Source organism: Ovis canadensis, chromosome 8, assembly GCF_042477335.2.
Source record: "Ovis canadensis isolate MfBH-ARS-UI-01 breed Bighorn chromosome 8, ARS-UI_OviCan_v2, whole genome shotgun sequence".
Lineage (NCBI taxonomy): Eukaryota > Metazoa > Chordata > Mammalia > Artiodactyla > Bovidae > Ovis > Ovis canadensis.
The window spans coordinates 88,479,717-88,504,720 of record NC_091252.1 but is presented as its reverse complement, the minus strand read 5'-3'; the positions used below and the strand labels follow the sequence as shown (position 1 = coordinate 88,504,720).

The window sequence follows — 25,004 nt, the reverse complement described above, 5'->3', positions numbered from 1 at the left end:
CCACTGGTTTGTCACCGGGGCTCTGACTAGGGACAGCTTTCAGCTTGTCCCACTGACTTCTTTGGGATCATCCTCTACAGATCCCTTTTGACTTTTGTTTCATCCTTGCCTGGAAAAGCTAGCATATCTCAGAGCTTATTCTGGGTCAATGGAGCATCCTCAGATGGGAAAACTCTGCTTCATGCAGAAATGTGTGCGCTTTGGTCCTGGAGGAATGCCGGACCACCCCAAACCTCCCACCTTCAGGAAAATCACTGCTTGCCCGAAAGAGGCGCTCCTGGGAGGGTGGGGAACCTACTGAACACTTGTCATCTATTCTGAAGATCCTGCAAAATGCAGGTAGCATGTTTTAGACCAATGGCGCTACCATTGTTCTATCTGAAGCACATTCTTTTACTGGCGAGCTGGATCATCTTCAAGGAAAGAAAGCACCTGTGAGCTGAGGTGGTTCTGAATCCGGGAAGGGACGAAGTATAAATATGAATGGGCTTCACTAGGCTTCACTGTTGCCTTCACTGCACCTCAAGTGCTGATACCAAATGATCTCAAACAGTTTAACCATGATATTCTAATAAGTAAGACAGAGGGAAACAGACCCCATCTATTTCTCTGTAAGAGTTAGTGTAAAATTCTGGAAAGAAAAAGAAAGGAAGGGTCCTATGGGCAGTCAGGTGCGGTGAGCTGTTGTGGCTGGACCCCATGCTGAGGTCAGATTTTTTTTTTTTTGGCAGAGAACAGAGGCCAGGGGGGCTGCGATTCAGTAGGATGACTCCTCCATGAAAGCACCCCCAAGAACGTTCTCTTCCTATGTGCCTGCCCCCGGCCCCTCCCCATGCTCCAATCATACTTGCCCCGCCTCTGCTCTCTCTGAGACACCAAGTTTCTTTCCCCTCTGGCCTTTGCTCCAGTGGTTCCATAGGCCTGGAGGCCCCTACCCCATCTTTCAGTCAGTCAGTATCAGGGTTAATTGCTCAGTCGTGTCTGACTCTTTGCGACCCCTGTGGACTGTAGCCCACCAGACTCCTCTGTCCATGGGATTCTCCAGGGAAGAGTACTGGAGTGGGTTGCATGGCCTCCTCCAGGGTATTTCTTAACCCAAGAATCGAACCCGGGTTTCGTGCATTGCAAGCGGATTCTTTACCATCTGAGCCACCAGGGAAGCCCCCGTCTTTGGCAACACACAACACAGCTGTCACCTCTGAAGATGCCTTGCCACCCAGCCTAAGAAACCCTCCCCCTTCACTTTCCAGCCCATTCTCTAGTTTCACATTCTTTGTAAGTCTTATCACCATCCCAGTTTATCTTGTCCATTTATTGTCTGTCATCCCAGCAGGGCCTTTGTCTGTCTTCTGAGCCAAATAAATCCCCTCCAGTTCCCGCCAGTGCCCCAAACAGTGCCTGACACACAGTGGGTGCTGATAAGCACTTAGTGAATGCGTCTTACCAACATGGTGTAATTTAACCTTTGGCATATAAATACATGTTAGTAGAAAGGTGCTCACTCAGAGCTAATTCCATTCTAATACAAAATATTTTGTTTGTTGTTTAGTCCTGTCCGATTCTTTTGCAACTTATGGACCGTAGCCCACCAGGCTCCTCTGTCCATGAGATTGTCCAGACAAGAATACTGGAGTGGGTTGCCATCTCCTTTTCTAGGGGATCTGCCTGACCTAGGGATTGATCCCACATCTCCTATGTCTCTTGCGTTGGCAGGCAGATTCTTTACTGCTGAGCCACCAGGGAAGCCCGTGCAGTGTTTTAGGGCCTGTTAAATTCCATCGGAATAGTCTAGCAGGAATAATAAACCCCTGCCCAGGTAGTAGGTAGTTACTTTGGCTTTCTCCTGTAGCCACACTCTGTCGAAGCCAGAGTGGCAACAGATGGCAGTGGAGTCTAGTCCTGGTGGAGATAGGAAAGGGAGTAAGACCTAGAGTTATATTCTTGTGGAATAAATTCCAGAATAATGTCTGCTGACCACATTAGTCAGCTAAAAAGCCTAGCCTCAATGTGGCAGTTCCCCCCCTCCCTTAATATTTCTGAGTATAATCATCTATTGTTCTCCTTCCTGCAAATGCCATAATAAGTTCCATGGGTTTTGCGTTACCATTTTTTTTTCTAATGTGGTTTCACATCCAAATGGAGTCACTTTGGTTTTATTATTCAGACCACACTAAAGGAGCCATCCCTCTGTGTTGGTTAAGGTCTTCCTGTGGGTAGTATGACTCTTGATTTCTCCCTCCTTAAAAGCAGGGGACAGCCCAGGAGAAGGAGGAGAGCAATGCTGATCTGGCTGCCACTCAGAGCCCCGGGGTTCAGGAATGGCTGGCTCAAGCTCGGAGCACATGGACCCACCAGCGGCAGAGCAGCCTCCAGCAGCAAAAAGTACGCACTTCCTGCCTCTTTCGCCTGCAGATCAGCCAAGCATGCACCTTGAGAGAAATGTTTTAGAAGGACAAGTTCCTTCTGTGCTAAAGACAGAGTGCCCCTGTATCTTCATTTTGGACAGAAGCAGAACCTGGCTATTTCCATTTACTTGTGACCACTGGGAAAACTGGTCATTTTAAAGTCGGTTCTCTAAGAAAAGCTTAGTTTTAAAATAGTGTAACTCAATTATAATCTCCCCTCTATTTCTAGCTTGCCCCAATTTGAGTCTGTTACATATAATAAAAGCCCCAGGAAGGCCTCTGAGAATTGGTAAATATCTAAGTTGCATTTTTTTTAATGAAATTTGCTTTCAACTCTCAAGTAGATGCCATCACAAAACAGCATTGCAAACTACTGCCTATGAAGCAAATGAGCTTTGATTACTCAAAGAATGACATCTCATTAGTACCTTCACTTCATGGATATGGCATATTAAAATATTTCTCAAAGAGTAGAGACTTTTTCACCAATAGTGAAAAAATAAAACTGAGTCCAGTGGTGATCCAGTTTATCAAGCAAGTGGGAAATTGAAGAGAGCTGTTGCCTTCTCTATCTCAGCTTGAACAAGGCAGTATCGAGTTTGAAAAGTGAAAGTACATTTTGGACCACTTGGGGGCGCCATTGCCAAGCAAAATTTTCTTTTCTTTTCTTTTTTTTTTAACCTCCCCCCCAACTCAAGATTATTTAGACATTATTTTATCAAAGCCAAAGAAAGCTACAGAGGACTTGGAGGCACCTCTGAACAGTTACCTAAGCCACACTTTTTATATAATGTGCTAACTTAAAAACATGCTATTGTACCAAAGTTCTCTGAGGATTTTCTAGACATACAACTGTGTTTGGAGACAATAATCATAAAGTAACAAAGATGTTTTTATTTTTCCTTTTCCTTGAGCAGGAGTTGGAACAGGGATTGGCAGAGCAGAAGAGCCTCCTCCAGTCAGTAGCCAGCCTTGGAGAGGAAATTCTAACGCAACACTCAGCTCCAGAGCCCTCTGGTGGTGTTGGGTATGTTTCTTTCATTCTTTGGGATTTTTTGGTTTTTAATTCACCAGTTTGTTTTGTTTTTTAGATTCCACATTTAAGTGATATCATACAGTATTTTTCTTTCTCTGTCTGACTTATTTCACTAAGCATAACTATACTCTCCAAGTCTGTCTGTATTGCTACAGATAGAAGCATTTTTCATTCTTTTTTATGGCTGAGTAGTGTTCCGTGTGTGTGTGTGTGTGTGTGTGTGTGTGTGTGCGCACATATCACATCTTCTTTAACTAGTCATCTGTTGATGGACACTTAGGTTGCTTTATCTGAACATTAGGGTACATGTATATTTTTGCATTAGAATTTATTTTCTCCAAATATATACCCAGGAGTGGAATTGTTGAATCTACTGCAGTTCTGTTTTTAGCTTTTTGAGAAACCTCCATATTGTTTTCCATAGTGGCTACACTGACTTACATTCCCACCAGCAGTGTCCATGAGTCTCTTTTCTCCACATCCGCACCAGCATTTGCTACGTATGGTCTTTTTGATGACAGCTCTTCCGACAGGTGTGAGGTGATGCCTCACTGTGGTTTCGCTTTACATTTCTCGGATGACAGTCTACTGTTCTCTTCTTATTGCTGTTGTCCTGACATTTGAAAAATGGCCCAATGGTTAGGACTCCAGCTCTCATTCCCAAGGGCCTGGGTTCGGTCCCTGGTCAGGGAACTAAGATCTCACATGCCCTGTGGACAAAACAATAATAAAAGTAAACATCTTCCTTACAATTTTATTTTGAACATCTTTTACAAAAATTTAATCATTTCATTTTTACTTGTAAATCTTGTATTTTGAACGTTTAGTTGAGCAGCATAACTAGTAATTATAATGGCTGACTTCCTTTTCCTCTCTCTAGTATGCTTAGCATATCTGACCAGGGATGATGCTTATTTAATACTACAGTTTTGAAAGTCAAATAATAAATGCATTATAAAATTGGATTCATGATGTTTATGACTGAATGATTTTACCTAACTGCAAAACATTTCCCTTATAAGAGCTTATCTATTTTCCTCTAATATCATTCTGAAAAATAAATGTATGTGTCTTATAAGTATCTTGACATTTTTTTTGTTTTTAATTTGATGGCACCATGAGGCTTGTGGGATCTTAGTTTCCCAACCAGGGATTGAACTTGGGACTATTTCAGTGAAAGCCTGGAGTCCTTTTCACTGGACCCCCAGGGAACTTTTCTTGATGATCTGTTTCTACAATTTCTATATATAAAGTCATTGAGCTTTGAGTTCTGGTTTAGAGTGAGACTGAAAGTCTTACCAGCAGGAAAGTAAAGTGTTGAAAGAAAATTTAAAGAAAGGGGAGAATTTTCAAGTTGAAGAGTCTGGTTTAAAAGGTAGGAAGGAAAAGAAACTGAAGCAGAGTGTAAGGGTCCCTGTGCTGTGAGGCAGGTCTGGGTTTTATTCTGGTTCTGCATGTGTCAGTCTGGAAAAGGAACTCAACCCCGAGACTTCGTCTGCTTACCAGTAGAATGAAACTAATAATTGACTGCCATCATCACAGAAAGGTTGTGAACACTGTGAATGTCAATTGAAAAGATGCATAGGAGAACTATCTTTAAAATCTAAAACATTAAAAGTTTCAGCAAAACCTCTGTGTTTGTGCAGTATTAAAGGTTGAAATTCAGTAGTAAAATCCCTTGACAACCATCATGTCACAAATAGCTTTAATCCCATGGACTCCAGTGCTCTCAGTTCTGAACATTTGTTTGGAGGAAATGCATATTATAAAGAGGGTTTTGGAAATACTATTTATGATACCATATAAAAAGACAGAAATACCTATTAGTAAAAAAAAAAAAGCCTAAGAAAATATTTTTGCCTATATAATCTTAACAAAAATTATGTAACAGTATCAATAATAGTTTGTGATATCAAGTAAAACATGTGATGTAAAATTGAGTATATAGTATATGTATGGGTAAGACCCAGACTAGATGTAGATGATCAAAAGTAACTTTAGTAAGGTCAGCTTTGGAGAGTTTTCTTTCCTTTTCTTTTTTTTTTTAAATTTAATTAATGACATAATGTTGCTGACATATGACAAAAGTGTTGACTCTATGTGTCTATACATCTAGGAAATAGGAAGATATTCAAGGGGGAAAAAAGGAATAAAAAATATTGATAACAGCTAATAGATAATCAATTTAAAGGAACAGAGATGAATAAGATTATAACATCTATAATCAGGAACTCCATAAAGATAACCCTAATACTGTAAAAATTGTGTTAAAATATAATAGAATTTTAAAATTCTTCTGTTATGGTCATGCTTAGAAATGCTGACAAGACCATAACATGTATCTGTATAAATCTAAAATGAGGAACTCTGTTTCTTCCATGGTGACTAAGTCGAGACTTGCTGCCACTTTGCATTTTCCGTTTCTGGCTCTTCTAAGGTGTTTACTCACCCCTCATGGTTTTCTGAATATTTTTGCCAAACTCTATATTTGCAAAGAACCAGTCCACACGTTGCTTCCTCATCATACGTAGAATCATGAAAAGCAGCTGTAAGAACCTTCTGCAGCTTTCTTGCCATTTTTTTTTTCTTTCCTTGGCCTTTAGCTTTGGAAAGGGCCCAGATGAAAGACAAACAACTATAAATTGCTCTTTCAAATCTAAGACTATTTTAAAGAGAAATCGGTGGTTCAGTACTGGCTTTCTGTGTAAGATTTAGTCTAAAGAGTAACTTCTTTAATTTTTCTGCAAATTCTTTAGAAAAATCTTTAAATCTAGTTGATTACAGTTCAGTCATGCCTTTCAAGCCTTGGGTAATATACCAAGCAAACAAACAAACATAAATTGAATAATATCCAGAAGCTAAAAGAAAAACACGTATATATTTTTTTAAAAAACAGAATAATGTTTGTGGGAAAAAAGTATATATTCAGATTTCAGCATATTAGCTGATTTTCTAAGACTATCAACTATGAATTGGTTTATGTAAAAATCCCTTTGGGAGCAGCATGACTTGCTTCATGGTTACAGATTCACTGAATCAAGAAGAAGTACTTTGTGATGTACTGGAGAATTGAAGGGGTCCTTCCAAGATTACTAAGGAAATTCAACTGGAAATTAATCAATATAAATATCAAAGGGAAGGAAGAATATTTTCTATGGGAAAATAAAAGCTGTATTCTAATTTAAAACTGATCTGCTGGTGGCATTTTATGTGTCAGTGATTAAATGTAAGACTATATAGATATTAAATATCCTCTGGTTTCATATACTAAACTGTTATATAAACATGAATGAATTAGAAGTGTTATGATAGTTCACCATCTCAAAAGAACACAATAAAGAAATGTAATTTCAGAAGAATTTCTAAAAGTGATTTTTATTTAATTATTTATTTTTGGCTGTGATGGGTCTCTGCTGCTGCTCAGGCTTTCCTCTAGTTGCAGTGAGCAGGGGCTGCTCTCTAATTTCTGTGGTTGTGGCTCATCGGCTGAGTTGGCCCATGGGCTATAGTGAGTTCATGGGCTTACTTGGCCCATGGGCTGAGTTAGTGCATGGGATGGGGGATCTTTCCAGACCAGGGATTGAACCCCCGTCTCCTGCATTGGCAGGTGGATTCTTTACCACTGAGCCACCCGGGAAGCCCTAATTTCAGAAGAATTTTAAAGTGTTTTTTATTTTAAAAGATTTTTAAAAAGCAGAAAATCCAGAGACTAATATAACCAACAAAATCAGAAGTATCAGTTTTATTTTTTAACTTAGTATTACTTTTTCAGATCAATACATGTTGATACCTATAGATCTAGTTTTTTTTTTCATTTTAACTGCTTAAGAGTATTTTATCTTGTGATAATAACAACTCACCTGTTTTCTTCTAGATGGGCCTTTACACTATTGGCATTTTTTTTTCGCTTTTCCTAGCATTTTTTAATTTTAATCTTTGATCATTTCCTGTGACATGTTGGACCTTAGTTCCCCCCAGGGATGAAGCCTGCACCCCCTGTAGTGGAAGCACAGAGTCTTAACCACTGGGCTGCTAGGGAAGTCCTTACTAGTACTGCTGAACTTAACTTTCTCACATGTCTTTAAGTGTGTAGGTGAGAAAGATTCTCTAAGATATATCCTAGAAGAAGAACTCTTGCCTCATAGCCTTATAGATCATTTTTTAAGGCTTTCTTCAACAAACTTACTTGAAGAAACCATTGTATTCCATACTTAATCTGAAATGAGTTGGATCTGGTGTAGTGTGTAATATTCTGCCAATAAAGTTTTTATTTTTTTTCCTTCACTTGATCAAAAGTTTCCATCAAAATAACAATTACTCTCTAGCATAATATGGCTTTTGGATGACATGATTCTAGTTAGGACTTCAAAATCCCTGGATACAAACTAGGACCTACTGAAACTAGAGTCTCCCAGGTTCTTATCATTGCCGTTACCATCAGCGTTGCTGCTGCTGCTGCTAAGTCACTTCAGTCGTGTCCAACTCTGTGCGACCCCCTAGATGGCAGCCCACCAGGCTCTCCCGTCCCTGGGATTCTCCAGGCAAGAACACTAGAGTGGGTTCCCATTTCCTTCTCCAGTGCATGAAAGTGAAAAGTGAAAGTGAAGTCGCTCAGTTGTGTCCGACTCTTCGTGAGCTCACGGACTGCAGCCCTCCAGGCTCCTCCGCCCGTGGGATTTTCCAGGCAGTAGTACTGGAGTGGGTTGCCATTGCCTTCTCCAACCATCAGCGCTAGGCCCCACTGATTTAGTGGCTGTTTTTTCATCAGATAGGGTCAGAGGCATTATTCCTCTCTTCTCTAAATTTAATTCTCATAATTCTGCGTGGTAAGTACGGCCTTCATTTTGAAGATGAGATAGCTGGGGCTCTGAGAAATGAAGCAAATTGCTCAAAGTCACAGATCTAACGTTCTGTAACCCTGATCTGTCTCACCTCCAAAGCCACAATCATCTCAGAGGTCACACTGCTGCCTCTTTAAGGATGATACTGCTGTGCCTTCCTTCCGCCTTCTGTACTGCTGTTCCATGTCCTGAGACCTGGTCTGTAGTATTTTCTTTAGACTCAGGATAAAAACTCTCAATAGACTAGGCAATATGGTTAGGGTTTTTTAATTTGTGGGCTCTTTGTCAAAGGCTACTACTCTGATCATATGCTTTCTGATTCTAAAAGTTACAATTACTTTTATCTTTAATGCTGAGCTATTTTCAGGTTTTTTTTTTTAAATTTATTGTCCTCATGGTTCAATTTTAAGATCAGTAAGAATATACTTGTTTTACTATTTTAATTTATATTTTTAAAGTGTAAGCCAATGTCTGAGATAATCTGGTTCCAATTGTAGAGGCCAGATCTAGTGCACGTAATAAATTACCTAGAACTTACTGCCTTTTTATGCACATTATAAACTTAGATTATTTATTCTTCTAATAGCGAAAAACCTGATGTGTTATCCCAGGAGTTGGGGATGGAAGGGGAGAAATCACCTGCTGAAGACCAGATGAGAATGAAATGGGAAAGCCTACATCAAGAATTTAGCACCAAGCAGAAACTACTTCAGAATGTTCTGGAGCAGGAACAAGAGCAAGTGGTACTGAACATTTTCCTTTTCCATATTAACTAACAGAGAAGATTTGCAGCTTATGCTATGGGAATGAATATAACTGCAGCAATCCATATTTCATTATCAATTCCAAAATAAGACAGGAAACAAATGACTCATCCTACACTCTTAACAAGCCTGTTTCACATATCCCTTTATAATTATATATTTATATGTAGAAATTTATGTGACTGCTAGATACTGTTCTCAGAGAAGATTAATATCTGATGACTCATTAGCAAAAACCATTAAATATAAATGCCCCGCCCCTGCTTTTGTTCCCCACAGCTTTGAAAATTAAGGATATACACATCCAGGCCAAAAGAAATGCTACGAATCTGTCAGTAAATTATCATGTTATCTTATTTTCCATTGCTACTTCCAGTATTTAATCATTTCAGAAGATCTTAATGGGAAACATACTGGGACCTCAGTGGAGCTAAAGGAAGGGGATTTCAGAGTCAGTTACAGTGGTTGCTGACCCCTCTATAGGCCAGTTCCCAAGATGGGCGGGTCCTTGTGTGATATTGGACTTGATTCCACCAAGCAAGCCAAATCCAGTGGAATTAAGTATAGCAACAGAAGGTTCCAGACAGATAATAGCTATTAGTTCACCCTAAGCAGAAGCCAGAGAACAGCAGAGAGTCAGAGGAATCCACCCCTTAAAATCTAATAGGGGAAGGCTATGATGCTCACCACAGCTGTGGTACAGCAGGATGGTGAAGATAGAAGCCTTGTCCCAGATCCCGGGTCAGCTCTGCACTGGCCACTCCCCAGAGAGAGCATCATCAGTACATTCTAGGACCTTTACTGGCAATCTGGGGAGCTGCTGTTGTTACTGATCTGGCCAGCATTAGCTTAGGAGCTGGGAGAGACTGAGCTGGGGAGAGAAAGGGTATCAGTAGTTACAGAGTGCCAGAGGAGGGGAAGGCAGAAGGTGATAAAGCAGGAACTAAGACAGGTGCACCTTGCCCCGGTTACCTGCAGGGGGCCAACCTAAAGGTCAGAATGTGTCCCCCCCCACATCTGCTGGGAACCCTGTATAAATCCTACAGAGCCATTCATTTCTGTTTCCTTTTATAAAATTTTGGATGTTTCATACCTTCTCACTCCCTGTCCAGGAGTCTTCTTTGCTTCCATCCACAAGAATGTCTTGCCTGGAGAACTCCATGTACCGAGGAACCTGATGGGCTACAGTCCATGGGGTCACAAAGAGTCAGACATGACTGAGCGACTAACGCCTTCAGAGGAATGTCACTAGCTCTGGTCCTAGGGAGTAGAAAGCCCTCCCTTCCCAGAGGCCATTGTCCTGGAGGCATACTCCACCTGGCACACGGGACCCTGTACCTTTTGCCTGGACTTCCTACCTCTCTTTGAAAGAACGCTTCTTCACACCTCTGATCAAACATTGCTCAGACTCATGGCTTGAGTTCCTGGTTTCTGATACAGTTCTCCTGGGCTTTACAGCACTATGCATATTGTAAGATTTCCCCTTTCCTTTGTTTATGAGAAACATGTATAGTCCTGCATCGGGGACTGCAGCCTTTTCTGATTTTTCTAAGTCAAGTATAAGTGTTAGGCACTCAGTCGTGTCCAACTCTTTGTGACCCCGTGGACTGCAGCCCACCAGGCTCCTCTGCACATGGGATTCTCCAGGCAGGAACACTGAAGTGGACTGCCATGCCCTCCTCTAGGGGTCTTATGGACCTGAGAATTGAACCCATGTCTCCTGCATTGGCAGACAGGTTTTTTACCACTAGCACCAACTGGGAAGCCCAGAATAAAAACAGGGGACCCTGTGGCTACATGGGCTGGGAAATGAGACTGGGCCTCCCGCATGGCAGGCAAGAATTCTACCGCTGAACCACCTATGCACCCAAGGCTTGGGAAGATCAGGGTCTCATGACTAAGAAGAGGCAGATCTGGGGTGGGGACATAGGTGTGTTTAACTCCGAACTTCCTCCTTTTTCGCGTTACGTTACTGACAGTTTGTACGCTGGATGGTATATTACTATTCTCAATTGTAAAAGTAGGCACTTATACTTATTTACTTTTTTTTGGCCTCGTGTAGACTAGGTTGAAAGGCGTGTCTCTCTCTCCGAGCAGTGTTTCTTTGCTCACCTTCACTGCATTTAGCATCTCTGTGCAGAACACCCCACCTGGCCTCAGGATGAGATATGACTTCCTGCTCCTAGGTACCCGTAAACACAACTAAGAAAATGTGTTCTACATTTCTGAAAAATTAAGCAGCCTGGGAGGCTCCATAAGGGAATTAAAAAGGAAACACAATTTATTAAAAAGTGGAAAGCAGCTAGGTAGGGTCTATGTGGAATTTAAGACAGTGGATCACAGAGAGATGTTGGGTGGTGGGCATTCCAGCCACAGTGGGGAATGAAGCTGGTGTGTTTGGAGGATAATGAGTAATCAAGCTGAAAAGTAAGATGAGGACGAGATGATCTAAAAAACTATAGGGCGCTGAGTTTGATTGGAAACATCATTTAAGAGTTTGAGTGCTAGGTCATAGCATGGTCCTTACTGGGGAGACACCATGCTCTTTCGCTTTAGTTATGTCCAACTCTTTGTGACCCCATGGACTGTAGCCCACCACGCTCCTCTGTCCATAGGATTATCCTGGCAAAAATACTGGAATGGGTAGTCAGTCCCTTTTCCAGGGAATCTTCCCAACCCAGGGATCGTCTGAGCCACCAGGAAAGCCACCTAGAGTTTAGGGAGGGAAGTAAAGGGATCATGAGAGCCAAGGGATCAATCTAGTTACAGGATTTTGGGTGGATTCTTTTATCATGCGTGTGTGCGTGCTGAGTTGCTTCAGTTGTGTCTGACTGTTTGCGACGCTATGGACTATAGCACACCAGGCTTCTCTGTCCGACGAATTCTCCAGGCAATAATACTGGAGTGGGTTGCCATGCCCCTCTCCAGAGGATCTTCCTGACACAGGGATTGAACCCAGTCTCTTATGTCAACCTGTACTGGCAAATGGGGTTTTTTTTTTTTTAACCACTAGTGTCACCTGGAAAGCCCCTAGTTATCATGAGTAGTGTTAAAACCAGGGCTTTCCAGGTCACTCAGCACTAAAGAACCCACCTGCCAATGTAAGAGACCCAGGTTCGATCCCTGGTTCGAAGAGATCCCCTGGAGAAGAGAATGGCAACCTACTCCAGTATTCATGTGCAGAGAATCCTACAGACAGAGGAGTCTGGCCGGCTCCAGTCCATGAGGTTGCAAAAGAGTCTGACACAACTGATTGACTAAAACAGTAAGTGTTAAAACCAAGATAAGTTGCGAGGAAGGCTATAATGAGAATTCAGGCAGTTTCCCCACTGTTTTCTTCACTTTTTTGGTCCATCACAGGAAACATTGCCACCACTGAATGTGGTCGCCATGTTTAGTGGACATGGTGTGTTGTCGAGGTCATCTTTCTCTAGCAGCTGCTGCTGCTGCTAAGTCACTTCAGTCCTGTCTGACTCTGTGCGACCCCATAGACAGCAGCCCACCAGGCTCCCCTGTCCCTGGGATTCTCCAGGCAAGAACACTGGATGGGTTGCCATTTCCTTCTCCAATGCATGAAAGTGAAAAGTGAAAGTGAAGTCTCTCAGTCGTGCCCGACTCTTAGCGACCCCATGGACTGCAGCCTACCAGGCTTCTCTGTCCGTGGGATTTTCCAGGCAAGAGTACTGGAGTGGGGTGCCACTGCCTTCTCTAGCAGAGGTTTCCATAAACACAGTTGTTCCAGCATCTGTTTCAGTGTGCACGTCTAAATGAGAACACCTGGACAGAGTACGTCTGGTCCTAAAGAAGCTCTCCTGTCTGCCTCCAGCTCTACAGCAGACCAAATCGGCTCCTGTCTGGCGTGCCACTGTACAAAGGGGACGGGCAGGCCCAGGATAAATCTGCGGTGACGTCTTTGCTGGATGGATTGAACCAGGTCTTCGAGAAGGTTTCATCCCAGGTGGGGCTGTGTGCTTGGTCTGTGGATCCAGGACCCCATGAGGTTCCCCATCCCCTGAGCTGAGCTGTTGAGACTGGAAAGTCAGAGGCCCTGGACCCCCACATCTCATCCTCATATCTTTCTTTGACTCCTCAAAATGCTGTGATGACTTCTTTGTCCTTCCCTTTTGTCTCTCAGGGTGGAGGGACAAAGAAGCAGAGCGTTGACTTGGAACGGAAGCTGTATGACGGGGTCTCGGCCACCTCTACCTGGCTGGATGATATAGAGGAACGGCTCTTTGTTGCCACAGCCCTTCTAGCAGAAGAACCGGAAACCTGCATCTTCAACCAAGAGGTGAGCTTGGCAGCTTGCGTCTATGAGGGCACGGTACAGAGCACTCGGAATGCTGACATTAATTAATGCTATGTATAAAGAAGGTGAAGCAGAAACCAGTTCTACTAAAGTACAAATGTGCATTTCCAAGCAGCGTAGAGCAGAAAAGAATTGCCTAAGTAGAACAAGCTCTGAAAGATACCTAGTTTTTGTATTTTTGTTTTTAGATTTACAATTAAATTTTTTTACAGTGTTGTATTGGTTTTTGCCCTACAACAATACAAATCAGTCATGATTATACATATATCACCTCCCTCATAGGCTTTGAATTTTTATGCTTTTTTTTGTGTATGTATGCAGGAGGCAGAAAACACTGAAGAGTCTGTAGAAGCCTTGTTCTATATTGCAGATCTTCAATGATATAGAAATATATGAATTATATGCATAAATACATTTGAAAAACAGACTAAAAATAATTATGAATTTCTAAATACCACTTTAGAAAACTCATGTTTTCACCAAATATTAATATTATATTTTATTATTAGTGAATGATATAAAGTTTCTGAGAAAAATCTCTCCAGCAGTAACTTGCCAAATGTTTATAGAAGTGTATGAAAGTGGTCCAGCTTGCTTTGGATATAATTATCACTGAATAGTAAGAGAAATGTAATGGGCTTTCTTCGAAGAAATGACTTATATAAATTCATAGATCTAAACATTGACATGCACTTTCTTATCAATCCCAGACTCTTGCCAAAGATATTAAGGAAATGTCTGAAGAAATGGATAAGAACAAGAACTTGTTTTCCCAAGCCTTTCCGGAGAATGGTGATAACCTAGATGTTATTGAAGACACTTTGGGTTGTCTCTTGGGCAGGTTATCTTTGCTAGACTCAGTAGTAAATCAGCGATGTCATCAGATGAAGGAAAGACTTCAGCAGATACTAAATTTCCAGGTAAGGCATTATCAAGAGGTGTTGCACCATCTTCCAGCTACATTCAACAATAAACAGGATCTTACTGAGGTATAATCTAGACCTACTTTTTTTCGAAGGTACAAAATGCATGACCATTACAGAAAAACAAAGAGATTGAATTCGAGGAATAGAAAACAAAATGTTTTATGCTTTTCATTGAGGAAACTAGCCAATCAGACTGAGGACTGAATAGAACTTTAAATTCAACCAGTAAAAGCCGTATTTCTGGCACATTATAATGCTCATTTCCAGTTGACGTTCAGTTCTTTTCAGTTCAGTTGCTCAGTCGTGTCTGACTCTTGGCAACCCCGTGGACTGCAGCACACCAGGCTTCCCTGTCCATCACCAACTCCCAGAGCTTATTCAGACTCACGTCCGTAGAGTTGATGATGCCATCCAAACATCTCATAAGACCAAAGAAGCATACAGGAAGTGCTGTAACACAGAATCAACCCTACACACGTAATACCGGTTGGGGGCGCTGAAAGTGACCGTGCCCCATTACTTCTGTCTGTGTCACAAATGCATTCTGTTACTTCCCAGTCTTCACTCCATAGACTTACTGTCTTTTAGCCCCAGACTGGAGTTTCACTACCAACTGAATAATTGTGTGCTTAAGTGACTTTTCTTAGGACTACTAACTTCAACAAATGCAAAAGCCACTGATAAACTTTAGGGTTGATTTTCATTTCTAATAAAAACCATCTCTGAGGAATACTCAAGGCTTCATTGGACTTTATTTTTAGCAAACATATAAGATTTATAAAATAGATTTATGTAATACATGTAATTAGAGCCAAGCAATTAATGTTAAATTTTGATTTTCAGGAAAAAAGTACTATAAAATGTCAAGTAACTGTACCATTAACCAGGAACTGGAATTTTCTAGATATCCATCTAGACGGACAAATTATCCCTGCCTTCCTGCAGTTTGCCTTCTTAAATCTGTAAACATTTGTAGGCATTTATGTATCATTTTTCTATTCACAAAAAAATTTTCATGTGTATTACTGACATAATAATAGTATGATAGTTTTATCACCTGCTGCAGTATAACCTTAGCTCCTTCTCTGACTTAAGTGTCCTCAACTATTAAATCATGCCCCTATTAACTGCCTTTTAGGGCTTTTGTGTGGATAAAATGAGTTAAAATGTGTCAAATACTTTGCAAAGTATCTGAAACATAGTAAATACTCAGCATGTTTTTTTACTGTGTTGCTGTTAATAGTAGTACTTACAATACTAGATACAGGATCTGAAACCAATGAAAAAGTTAAATATTTCTGCAAGTTTATCTAACCATCGAGAACTAAAGCCAGGATTTGACTCAGAGATATTTGTGTATTTTATATTGTTAGGGTGATGGCAAGGGAGATGGAGAAAAGAAAACCTAGTCAAGGTATATTTGGAAGGCAGGATCAGTAGGGGAGCACTTGTTGATGGTTTGGATCTGGGGAACACGGGAAAGGGGGACAACTGAGGAACTCCAGGGACTCTGACATGAGCATCTGCAGGGGTTGTGGCAGGGAAGGGGGGGCAGGCACTGGCCAACAGTGAGGACATGTGGGATCAGTGCTCTTGACCATTGGGAAGGACTGGGTTGCTGGCAGGACCACTGCTGGGGCAACCCTGTCTGGTAGAATGAAGATACTTGGGTGAATAGTCTCAAATCTGTGGCTTAGAAAAATGACCTACATTGGATCATTGCGTCTGTATCCCTTGTGTTGTATAGTACACAGAGAGGAAATAGCATTTCCCTTGGAATCTGAAAACCTGGCATTGATTATTTGAGTACTCTGTCTTGAATGCAAGATCTGATTGCATGTACGTGTACACAGTGTATGTCTAAAATCAGCGAAACTGGTATGCAACTTATAGAAACTTGTTTCATTACTCTAAAATTCCTCTTGCGTAAAAGAACACACCAAGTTTTAACAGCTTTCTAGTCTATTGGCCATGACTGAGGTGGGTTAAAAGTGCAAACGGGTGTATCCCTAGGGCCCATGTTTCCCTTTTTCAAATTGCATTCACTGTGTCTTTGGTAATCACAGACAGAGTAAAAGATGAACTAAGTGTGAATACTCTGGAACTTATTTTGAGTAGAGGACCAAGAGAAGAACAAGTCATCTTGAAATTCTGTTTCAATCACATTCTCTATTTTTCTTCTGCCAGCAAGTTTCTATTTGTTGGTGGCCAGCTCACAAACAAACACTGGCATTTCAAAATGTTTGTGCTCCAATTTAATTGGGAGAAAGACTTCCAATGTTAATATAATTAAAAGTCAAGTTGTGCGTGCATGCATATCTGCTAAGTCATGTCTAACTCTGAGACCCCATGGACTATAGCTCGTCAGTCCATGGAATTTTCCAGGCAAGAATAATGGAGTGGGTTGCTGTGTCCTTCTCCAGAGGATCTTCCCAATTTGAGGATCTAGCCCATGTCCCCTTAATTGGCAGGCAGATTCTTTACCATTGAGCCACATGGGAAGCCAAAAGACCAGTCACAGGTCATTTTACTTTACGTTGCACTGAGCTCCTGGTGCACTATCACTGTTCAGTGCTTATTGGAGCTGCAGCCTTGATTTTCCAGTTAACTTTTGAGCATTAGCTTTTGCAAGACTGCTAATATTACCTTATACCTATCTGGGAGAATGGGTAGGTGTTATGTAGATATATGTTATCTACAAGTAATCACAAGTTATTTATCACCTCTTCTATATTTTAAAAGCTTTTTTATAGACTTAAGCCAAGATACATTTTCTGGACACTTTTGTAATTGAATATTTCAAGTTATTTAAAAAGGAAAAAAAATGAAAGAATTTCTTATTAAATGATCAGGGCAGCAGAAATGATTTTAAAATTCGAGACTTTCTTTGGACCTATTTCTTAAACTGCTAGAAGCCTGCCTTTTCATGCTCTCCAAGTAATTCCAGGAACTGTAGGAAAACAATTGTGATGTCTATTAAATGTGTAGTATATAGATGCCTTAATTACCTGCTGTATCACAATTGTAGGGCTTCCCAGGTGGCTCCGTGGTAAAGAATCCCCCTACCAATGCAGGAGAGGCAGGAGACCGGATTTGATCCTTGGGTCAGGAATATTCCTTGGTATAGGAAATGGCAACCCATTTCGGTATTCTTGTCTGGAAAATTCCACGGAAAGAGGAGACTTGCAAGCTATATAGTCCATGCGGCCACAAAGAGTCGAACGTGACTGAGCAACTGAACACACATCGCAAGTGTGGTATTAAGAAATGGTTAAAGCCTTTGGATTTTTATTTTTAATGAAATATGTACATCCATTGGCTATATGCACCTCTTAAAGTCTTTTATTTTTGTAAATAATTATTTTGTATTATAACACAAATTATTTTTCACATCTTAAATAGAATATGCTTATGGTCAAACTATTCTATCCGGACAATTTGTTGTTGATTAGTCACTAATTCATGTCTGACTCTTTGCGACACCATCAACTGTAGCCCTCCAGGCTCCTTTGTCTATAGCATTCCCCAGGCAAGAATACTGGAGTGGGTTCCTACTTCCTTCTCTTAAAGTCCTTTATTTAGAGACTTCCTTGGTGGTCTAGTGAACAAGACTCCAGACTCCCAATGTAGCAGGCATGGGTTCAGGGAACTAACATCCCACATACCACATAGCATGGCCAAAAAATAATTAAATAAGATAAAATAAAAGTTACTTTTATTAGTAACTTTTAAATCAGTCCTGTTCTCTGCTTTACTATCTTCTTGGCTAATCTCTTCTAGTAATTATTACAGCTTCCGAAAATGTGAACTTTCTTCTCTCTTACCTGGAGGAGAATATGTTAGAAAGATAGAAAATATGCTCTTAAAAATGTGAAATTGATGTACAGATAATACACACACCCTCTTCATTTCTTAACTCATGTTATTTGTACTTATCTTCTCATTTAGAGTAACTGAACTAATGTTTTTCTAAATGCATGTAGATAACAGGAACTTGATTTCTTTTGAATCTGTTGAAGTGAATGAGAACATCTCTTCTTGTGCATGTAAACAGATAACTGTGTCTTGGTTCTAATGGCCCACGTGACCTGGCCCTCAACACAGCTGAATGACACAAGTATTAGCATAACTCATAAGCAGAACCCTTGTTTCTGGCAACATTCTTCAGTTCCGTTGTTGCAGTTTCTCATTAAGTCTGCAGCTAGGCTTGCAGATATGTTTGAGTGTTGATTTGGGCTTCCCTGATAGCTCATCTGCCTTGAATGCATGAGACCCCGGTTCAATTCCTGGGTCAGGAAGATCCGTTGGAGAAGGGATATGCTACCCACTTCAGTATTCTTGGGCTTCCCTTGTGACTCAGCTGGTAAAGAATCTGCCTGCAATGCGGGAAACCTGGGTTCAATTCCTGGGTTGGGAATATCCCCTGGAGAAGGGAAAGGCTACCCACTCCAGTATTCTGGCCTGGAGAATTCCATGGACTGTATAGTCCATGGGGTCGCGAAGAGTCAGACACTGAGCGACTTTCACTTTGGGACAATTATTGCCTCTTAGGATAGTATAGCTATTCTCTAAATCTCATGCTCAGTGCTGTTTCTTTACTTTTCTTTTTTTTTTTAACTGCATAATTCATCTACTAATTTGCTTTAGCCTTGCATTTTGTATTATAATGCTTCCATGTATCCTTAAAAACTTTCTTCCTTGGTGTGATTATCATTCTCCTGAGACAGAATTTTTGCATCTTGGTGACATATATGTACATGTGATCAGTTCCCAGCGAAGAAAATGTGATGAGCTGAACTTCACACAATGATGAGCAACCAGACCATCAGAGACATTTTTAAGTAATAAAAAATAGAGCATATTTGTTGATATTTCAGGAGAAAAATGTAAAAATTTATAATTCATATTTTGTTCCAGTTTATTATTCCTTTTAGAACTGAGTGTCAAAATTCTGATAGTTACCTCCGTTCTGTACAAAGTTAGCTCAAGATAAGCATATTTGGACATTTAAATGAGTAATGTTTATGAATAGGCTTAGCTAAGAGCTTTTTGTGTTGTCTTTTCATATGCCTTTGGCCACTGTAAATAATGCATATTTTCTAAACTTTTGGATGGCTTTTAATAGGCTTGTGCAAATTCTTTGAAAATAGGAGGAAGAAGGAAGTGAGGGCAGAGAGGGAAGGAGAGGAAAAAGGAAAAAAGGGATCATAATTATTCTTAAGAATAATATTTTTCCCCCAAACAAGGAAACATCTACATGTAGAAGTCTTTAGTGCAGCCCTTCTGCTGCCATGTTTCGGTTTAAATGTGCTCATTTATTACAGAAATAACAAGATTAAAGTGACCAGTATTGCTTTTTGTTTGTAAACTTTGTCTCCTTCATCTGTGTTGAGTTGGAAATGCTTTGTAAAATTCTTCAAAAGTCAGTTTTAGCACTTGTATAAATTGTTACCAGTTCCTTTTATCTTCCCATAAGATAACATTGTTTCTTCTGGAGACAATTCAATTCCTACAGCTATATATTATTTCTGAGAATGTGTGTTATATTTATAACCATTTTAAGTTTCCCATTGCTCATATTAAGTCTTCCTATTGCTTTCCTCCTTAGAATGATCTGAAGGTGCTCGTTACATCACTGGCTGACCACAAATACATCATTCTGCAGAAGCTGGCGAAAATGTTTGAACAACCTGTGGCAGAGCAAATAGAGGTATTTACGGCTGCGGCTTTTTCCATAAGAGCAAGCACAATGAGTGTATCTGGTTTACTATGAAATTCCACACAGCCGATGGAATATGATGACTTACTGTAGCATTTTTTGTTTGTCATCTGTGTTGTTTTTAAGTGCCAGGTTTACATCAGATTACACTGACTCTGCCACTTACTTCTGTGTGACCAGGAAATGTGAGAGAGGAAAAGGTGTCAGTGACAGATGCTGACCTGAAGGCATGTGAGATTAGACGTGAACCTCAATGACATTTGACAGGCAGTCAGACCATCCTGGTAGCGGTACAGATGAAGCACTGTGGATGTTTAGAAGATGGGTAGATTACCTCCAGCCAGCCGTAGGATCAGGGAGAAATTTTGTCATGGGAAATTCAAACTGGACTTAGAAGTCTGGACACACAGAGATTGGGAAGAAAGATATTCTAGCAAAGAGCAGAAGAACAGAGGCATAAATGTTGTATCATTCAGGACACTTTGGGAGAAAAGCAAGTAATCCTGTTTGGCTGACTTAACAATATACCACGATTAAACCGTGAACTGCCTGATGTTCAAGCTGGTTTTAGAAAAGGCAGAGGAACCAGAGATCAAATTGCCAACATCCGCTGGATCATGGAAAAAGCAAGAGAGCTCCAGAAAAACATCTATTTCTGCTTTTCTGACTATGCCAAAGCCTTTGACTGTGTGGATCACAATAAACTATGGAAAATTCTGAAAGAGATGGGAATACCAAACCACCTGACCTGCCTCTTGAGAAACCTGTATGCAGGTCAGGAAGCAACAGTTAGAACTGGACATGGAACAACAGACTGGTTCCAAATAGGAAAAGGAGTACGGCAAGGCTGTAGATTGTCACCCTGCTTCTTTAACTTATATGCAGAGTACATTATGAGAAACGCGGGACTGGAAGAAACACAAGCTGGAATCAAGATTGCTGGGAGAAATATCAGTCACCTCAGATATGCAGATTACACCACCCTTATGGCAGAAAGTGAAGAGGAACTAAAAAGCCTCTTGATGAAAGTGAAAGAGGAGAGTGAAAAAGTTGGCTTAAAGCTCAACATTCAGAAAACGAAGATCATGGCATCTGGTCCCATCACTTCATGGGAAATAGATGGGGAAACAGTGGAAACAGTATCAGACTTTATGTTTTTGGGCTCCAAAATCACTGCAGATGGTGATTGCAGCCATGAAATTAAAAGACATTTACTCCTTGGAAGAAAAGTTATGACCAACCTAGATAGCATATTCAAAAGCAGAGATATTACTTTGCCGACTAAGGTCCGTCTAGTCAAGGCTATGGTTTTTCCAGTGGTCATATATGGATGTGAGAGTTGGACTGTGAAGAAGGCTGAGTGCCAAAGAATTGATGCTTTTGAACTGTGGTTTTGGAGAAGACTTTTGAGAGTCCCTTGGACTGCAAGGAGATCCAACCAGTCCATTCTGAAGGAGATCAGCGCTGGGATTTCTTTGGAAGGAATGATGCTAAAGCTGAAACTCCAGCACTTTGGCCACCTCATGCGAAGAGTTGACTCATTGGAAAAGACTCTGATGCTGGGAGGGATTGGGGGCAGGAGGAAAAGGGGACGACCGAGGATGAGATGGCTGGATGGCATCACTGACTCAATGGATGTGAGCCTGAGTGAACTCCGGGAGTTGGTGCTGGACGGGGAGGCCTGGCGTGCTGCGATTCATGGGGTTGCAAAGAGTCAGACATGACTGAGTGACTGAACTGAACTGAACAATGAACCAAAGTGACTGAGGGGAAGTAAGGATGGGAAGAGAAAATTTGAGGCAACTTGTGGAGTCTATTGAATGTCAGAGAATTGGGGCTTGTTCCATGAATGAGTGGTCAGCTTTATTGATTTCATGCTTCATTGGTTAAAACAATAGGCACACACCACAATGTATGTATGCTTACTTATTTATAAATTGTAAGTGGGTACTGTGTCATAAAGTATACATGCAAATGATCATTTAAAATGCATGTGGTTGAATATAAATGAAACACATAGTGTTTCTGTCTCACAGACCTTATTCGTTTCTGAGTACTGCACTCACCTCAGAGACCACTGGCAGCGGAAAGTCACTTGGGGTGTTTATAGGGTGAGGATGAGTGGTAGTGTCATCTTCTGCTTCTAAGTGGTTGGCATGGCAACTCCAGGGTCAGGAAGCAGGGTATCCATCCTGAGGCCTCTCATAGCTACTCTGAGGAGAAGGACTAAGAATTCAAACTGTCACAGTGGCAGTGAAAACAGGGAAGAGACAAGAAATGGCAAGGATGCTACAAAGAATATCCCATTTCACAAGCTAAGTCATTATGAAAACATGTGTTTTAATAGAATGGCATACCTTAATTTCAGCAGACTGATAATGGTTCTATGGGTAGGCCCTAAGAAATCCCCTGAAATAGAAATCACCATTTGTTCAATTAATCAAGAAATATATTTTTATCTTTTGAATTTACGTTGGTTATATCTGTCAGTAGTTAGTAAAAGTGTTAATTGTGATCATACTATCATAAATACATACCATAGAAGTCACCCCAAATATTTCTCTATAGAAGGAGATGTCTCTTTTTCTCTCTAACCATTTAACATAAGTTACAAAATTACATATGAATATGTATCTTTCTTTACCATAATTTCACCTTTTTAAAAGAAAAAAGATCCCTCATTTTTCCCAAACTGAAAAATAATTCTTTCATGTCATATCTCCTACTTGAAAGGACCTTAATTTTTATGTTTTGGCTTGCAATGTTATCTGATTGTAAAAAAAAAAAAAAAAAAAATTGAGCAGTCCAAAGAATGTTTTGCTTTGAATTTCTAACGTGAAATTTAGGATAGGTATCATTACAAGTAACACTGTTGGCCAACATAACCAATGTAAATTTCAAAGATAAAAAATTACTCAGTTATTTCTAATTCCATTCCTACCCTCCTTGGGTTGAGGAGGTAACAGTGGCAGAAGGCAAGGGGATATGTTCGTATTCTAAGTCATGTCATTCTGACCTAGAACAGACCTGTGTCAGAACCCTGGTGCACAGCTGTCTCCTGGGATGGCCCTTTTACTGTCGTTCTGAGAATCCCCTTCACCTCTCCCTTCTGTTGGCTCTTGTCTTCCCTGAGTCCACACCACGTCTTCCTCCTTATTGTCTTGCTTCCCTGTTTTATCAGTGTACATCCTTGCTAAGAATGGATACATGCTAGATGTATCTTTCAATATTTTCCATGTCTCAAAGTGTTCTATTACTGCACTAACATTCTATTCATACCTTGGCTCTTTATAGAATTCTTGGTGGACTCTTTTTATAGAGTTTTGAGGCTTCTCCTGTATTGTTTCCTAGCTTCCAATGTTGGCTTGAGGAATGTAAAATTGTTCTGAATCCCAAAGGTCTCAGTGTTCTGAAATTTCATGATGACATGCCTTGGAGAGTCTGTTTTATCCTCTGGGCTGAGAACTCAGTGGGCTCTTTTGATGTGGCAACTTCGTCCTTCCATTCTGAAACATTTTATGAGAGTATTGAAATATTTTGCATCCTTCTGTTTTATCTGTCTCCCTTTCTCAAACTCCTTTTAGGCAGATGTTGGATGTTCTGGTCCAGTCGTCTAACTTTCTTATCAAGGGACGTTTCTCTTTGTTTTTTTGTTCTGCTTTCGGGAGACTTTCTCGGTTTCAGCTCCAAACTTTTCTATTGACTTTTTCGGTTCTACTCTCATGCGTTTAATCTTCCTAGAGCTCTTTTTGGTTCTCCAAGTGATGTGTTCTTTGGTAGTAGTGTCTTATTCTTTTTTAAATCGATGCATTGCCTTCTGTGATCTCTCTAGGTAAATTAATGATTTTGGAGTTGAAGATATTTTGGGAGACTTTAAGGCTTTTGTTTTTGTTCGTTTTTCTTGCGTAATCTATTTCCCTCAAGGTTGCTTTTATTTGTTTGCTTATTTTAGTTTCTATCTTTCATGTAAGAGGCTTTTCTAGGATACGTGGACATGCTGTCTCTTCACATTTAGGATGAGGGAGTAATCAGCTGAATGGGAGCTTCACGAATAGATGGTGCTTGACAATTTTGAGATTTATTGAAGGATGATCTATGTGGGCCATTTGATGGAGAATCCTTGTCTCAGTTTTTTTCGGATCTTTTCATTTTCTCCCACCTACCCTCATCTGTCTGGAAAATAGAGACAAGGCTTCAGCATTCTAGGAGATGCAGGAGACCCACATTCAGCAATCATTGGGCATTTGGTCACTTTATCCCCTTGCAGTCAAGGACTCAAGCATCTGGTGCCCCAGTCCAGAGACTATCTGTCTTATTGGGTTGGCCAAAAAGTGCATTGTAATGGAAATACCTGAACAAACTTTTTGAGCAATCCAATACCTTCTTCAGAAGATGGAAAGATCCAATGTGAAGTGAGGAAGAGGGTCTGAGAATCAGTATTCTTCAAGCATCTTTCCACCAACCCTCGAATTATAGTTAGTGCTCATCCTGCATTTCCCAAAGTTCCTGAGATTCCTTTTGCTTTAATCTGGTGATGAAGAACCCCTGCCATCTTAGAATTCAGCTTTCTCAGATTCCCTAAGTCAATTCCTGTGTATCCTTCTGATTTTCAGCTTGCAAACTTTTGTTAGTATCATCTTCTTTCCTTTTTCCTTGCTCTTGTAGATTTATTGGGGGAAAACACACCAGAAAACAAGCAAACAAAATATTGGCAACCCAGGAGATAGAAAATAGGACACATGTGTTTTATCTGCCATCTGGAGTCCGTATTCTTTTTCTCCTTCAAAGGCAGCTGAGGTTGCTTGTCTTCCAAAAGCCTTCTCTGACTGTTCCAGAATTCACTGCCTGCTCCCAAGTCCTCTCACAGGGAGGAGCAGAAGCAAGTTTAGTACCTAACTGTGGTCAGCCTTGTTTCATTTTCTTCTCTTTACTCCAGCTTCCTAAGCAGACTGGAAGCTCCTTGAAGGCCAGGTTGAGGTCTTGTCCTGCTTCAGTAGACCTCAC

The 25,004-nt window shown here is 40.7% G+C and overlaps 1 protein-coding gene across 1 annotated transcript in view; it reads left to right on the top strand.

Moving 5' to 3' along the window:
• The window catches only part of SYNE1 (spectrin repeat containing nuclear envelope protein 1), a 495,298-nt gene that overhangs the window by 336,849 nt on the left and 133,445 nt on the right, over positions 1-25,004 (top strand). The window contains exons 98-104 of the mRNA XM_069598737.1: positions 2,251-2,382; positions 3,323-3,432; positions 8,869-9,025; positions 12,873-13,004; positions 13,182-13,337; positions 14,066-14,275; positions 19,890-19,991. Coding sequence (XP_069454838.1) covers positions 2,251-2,382; positions 3,323-3,432; positions 8,869-9,025; positions 12,873-13,004; positions 13,182-13,337; positions 14,066-14,275; positions 19,890-19,991 — 999 coding nt within the window. The remainder of the gene's footprint in view (positions 1-2,250; positions 2,383-3,322; positions 3,433-8,868; positions 9,026-12,872; positions 13,005-13,181; positions 13,338-14,065; positions 14,276-19,889; positions 19,992-25,004) is intronic.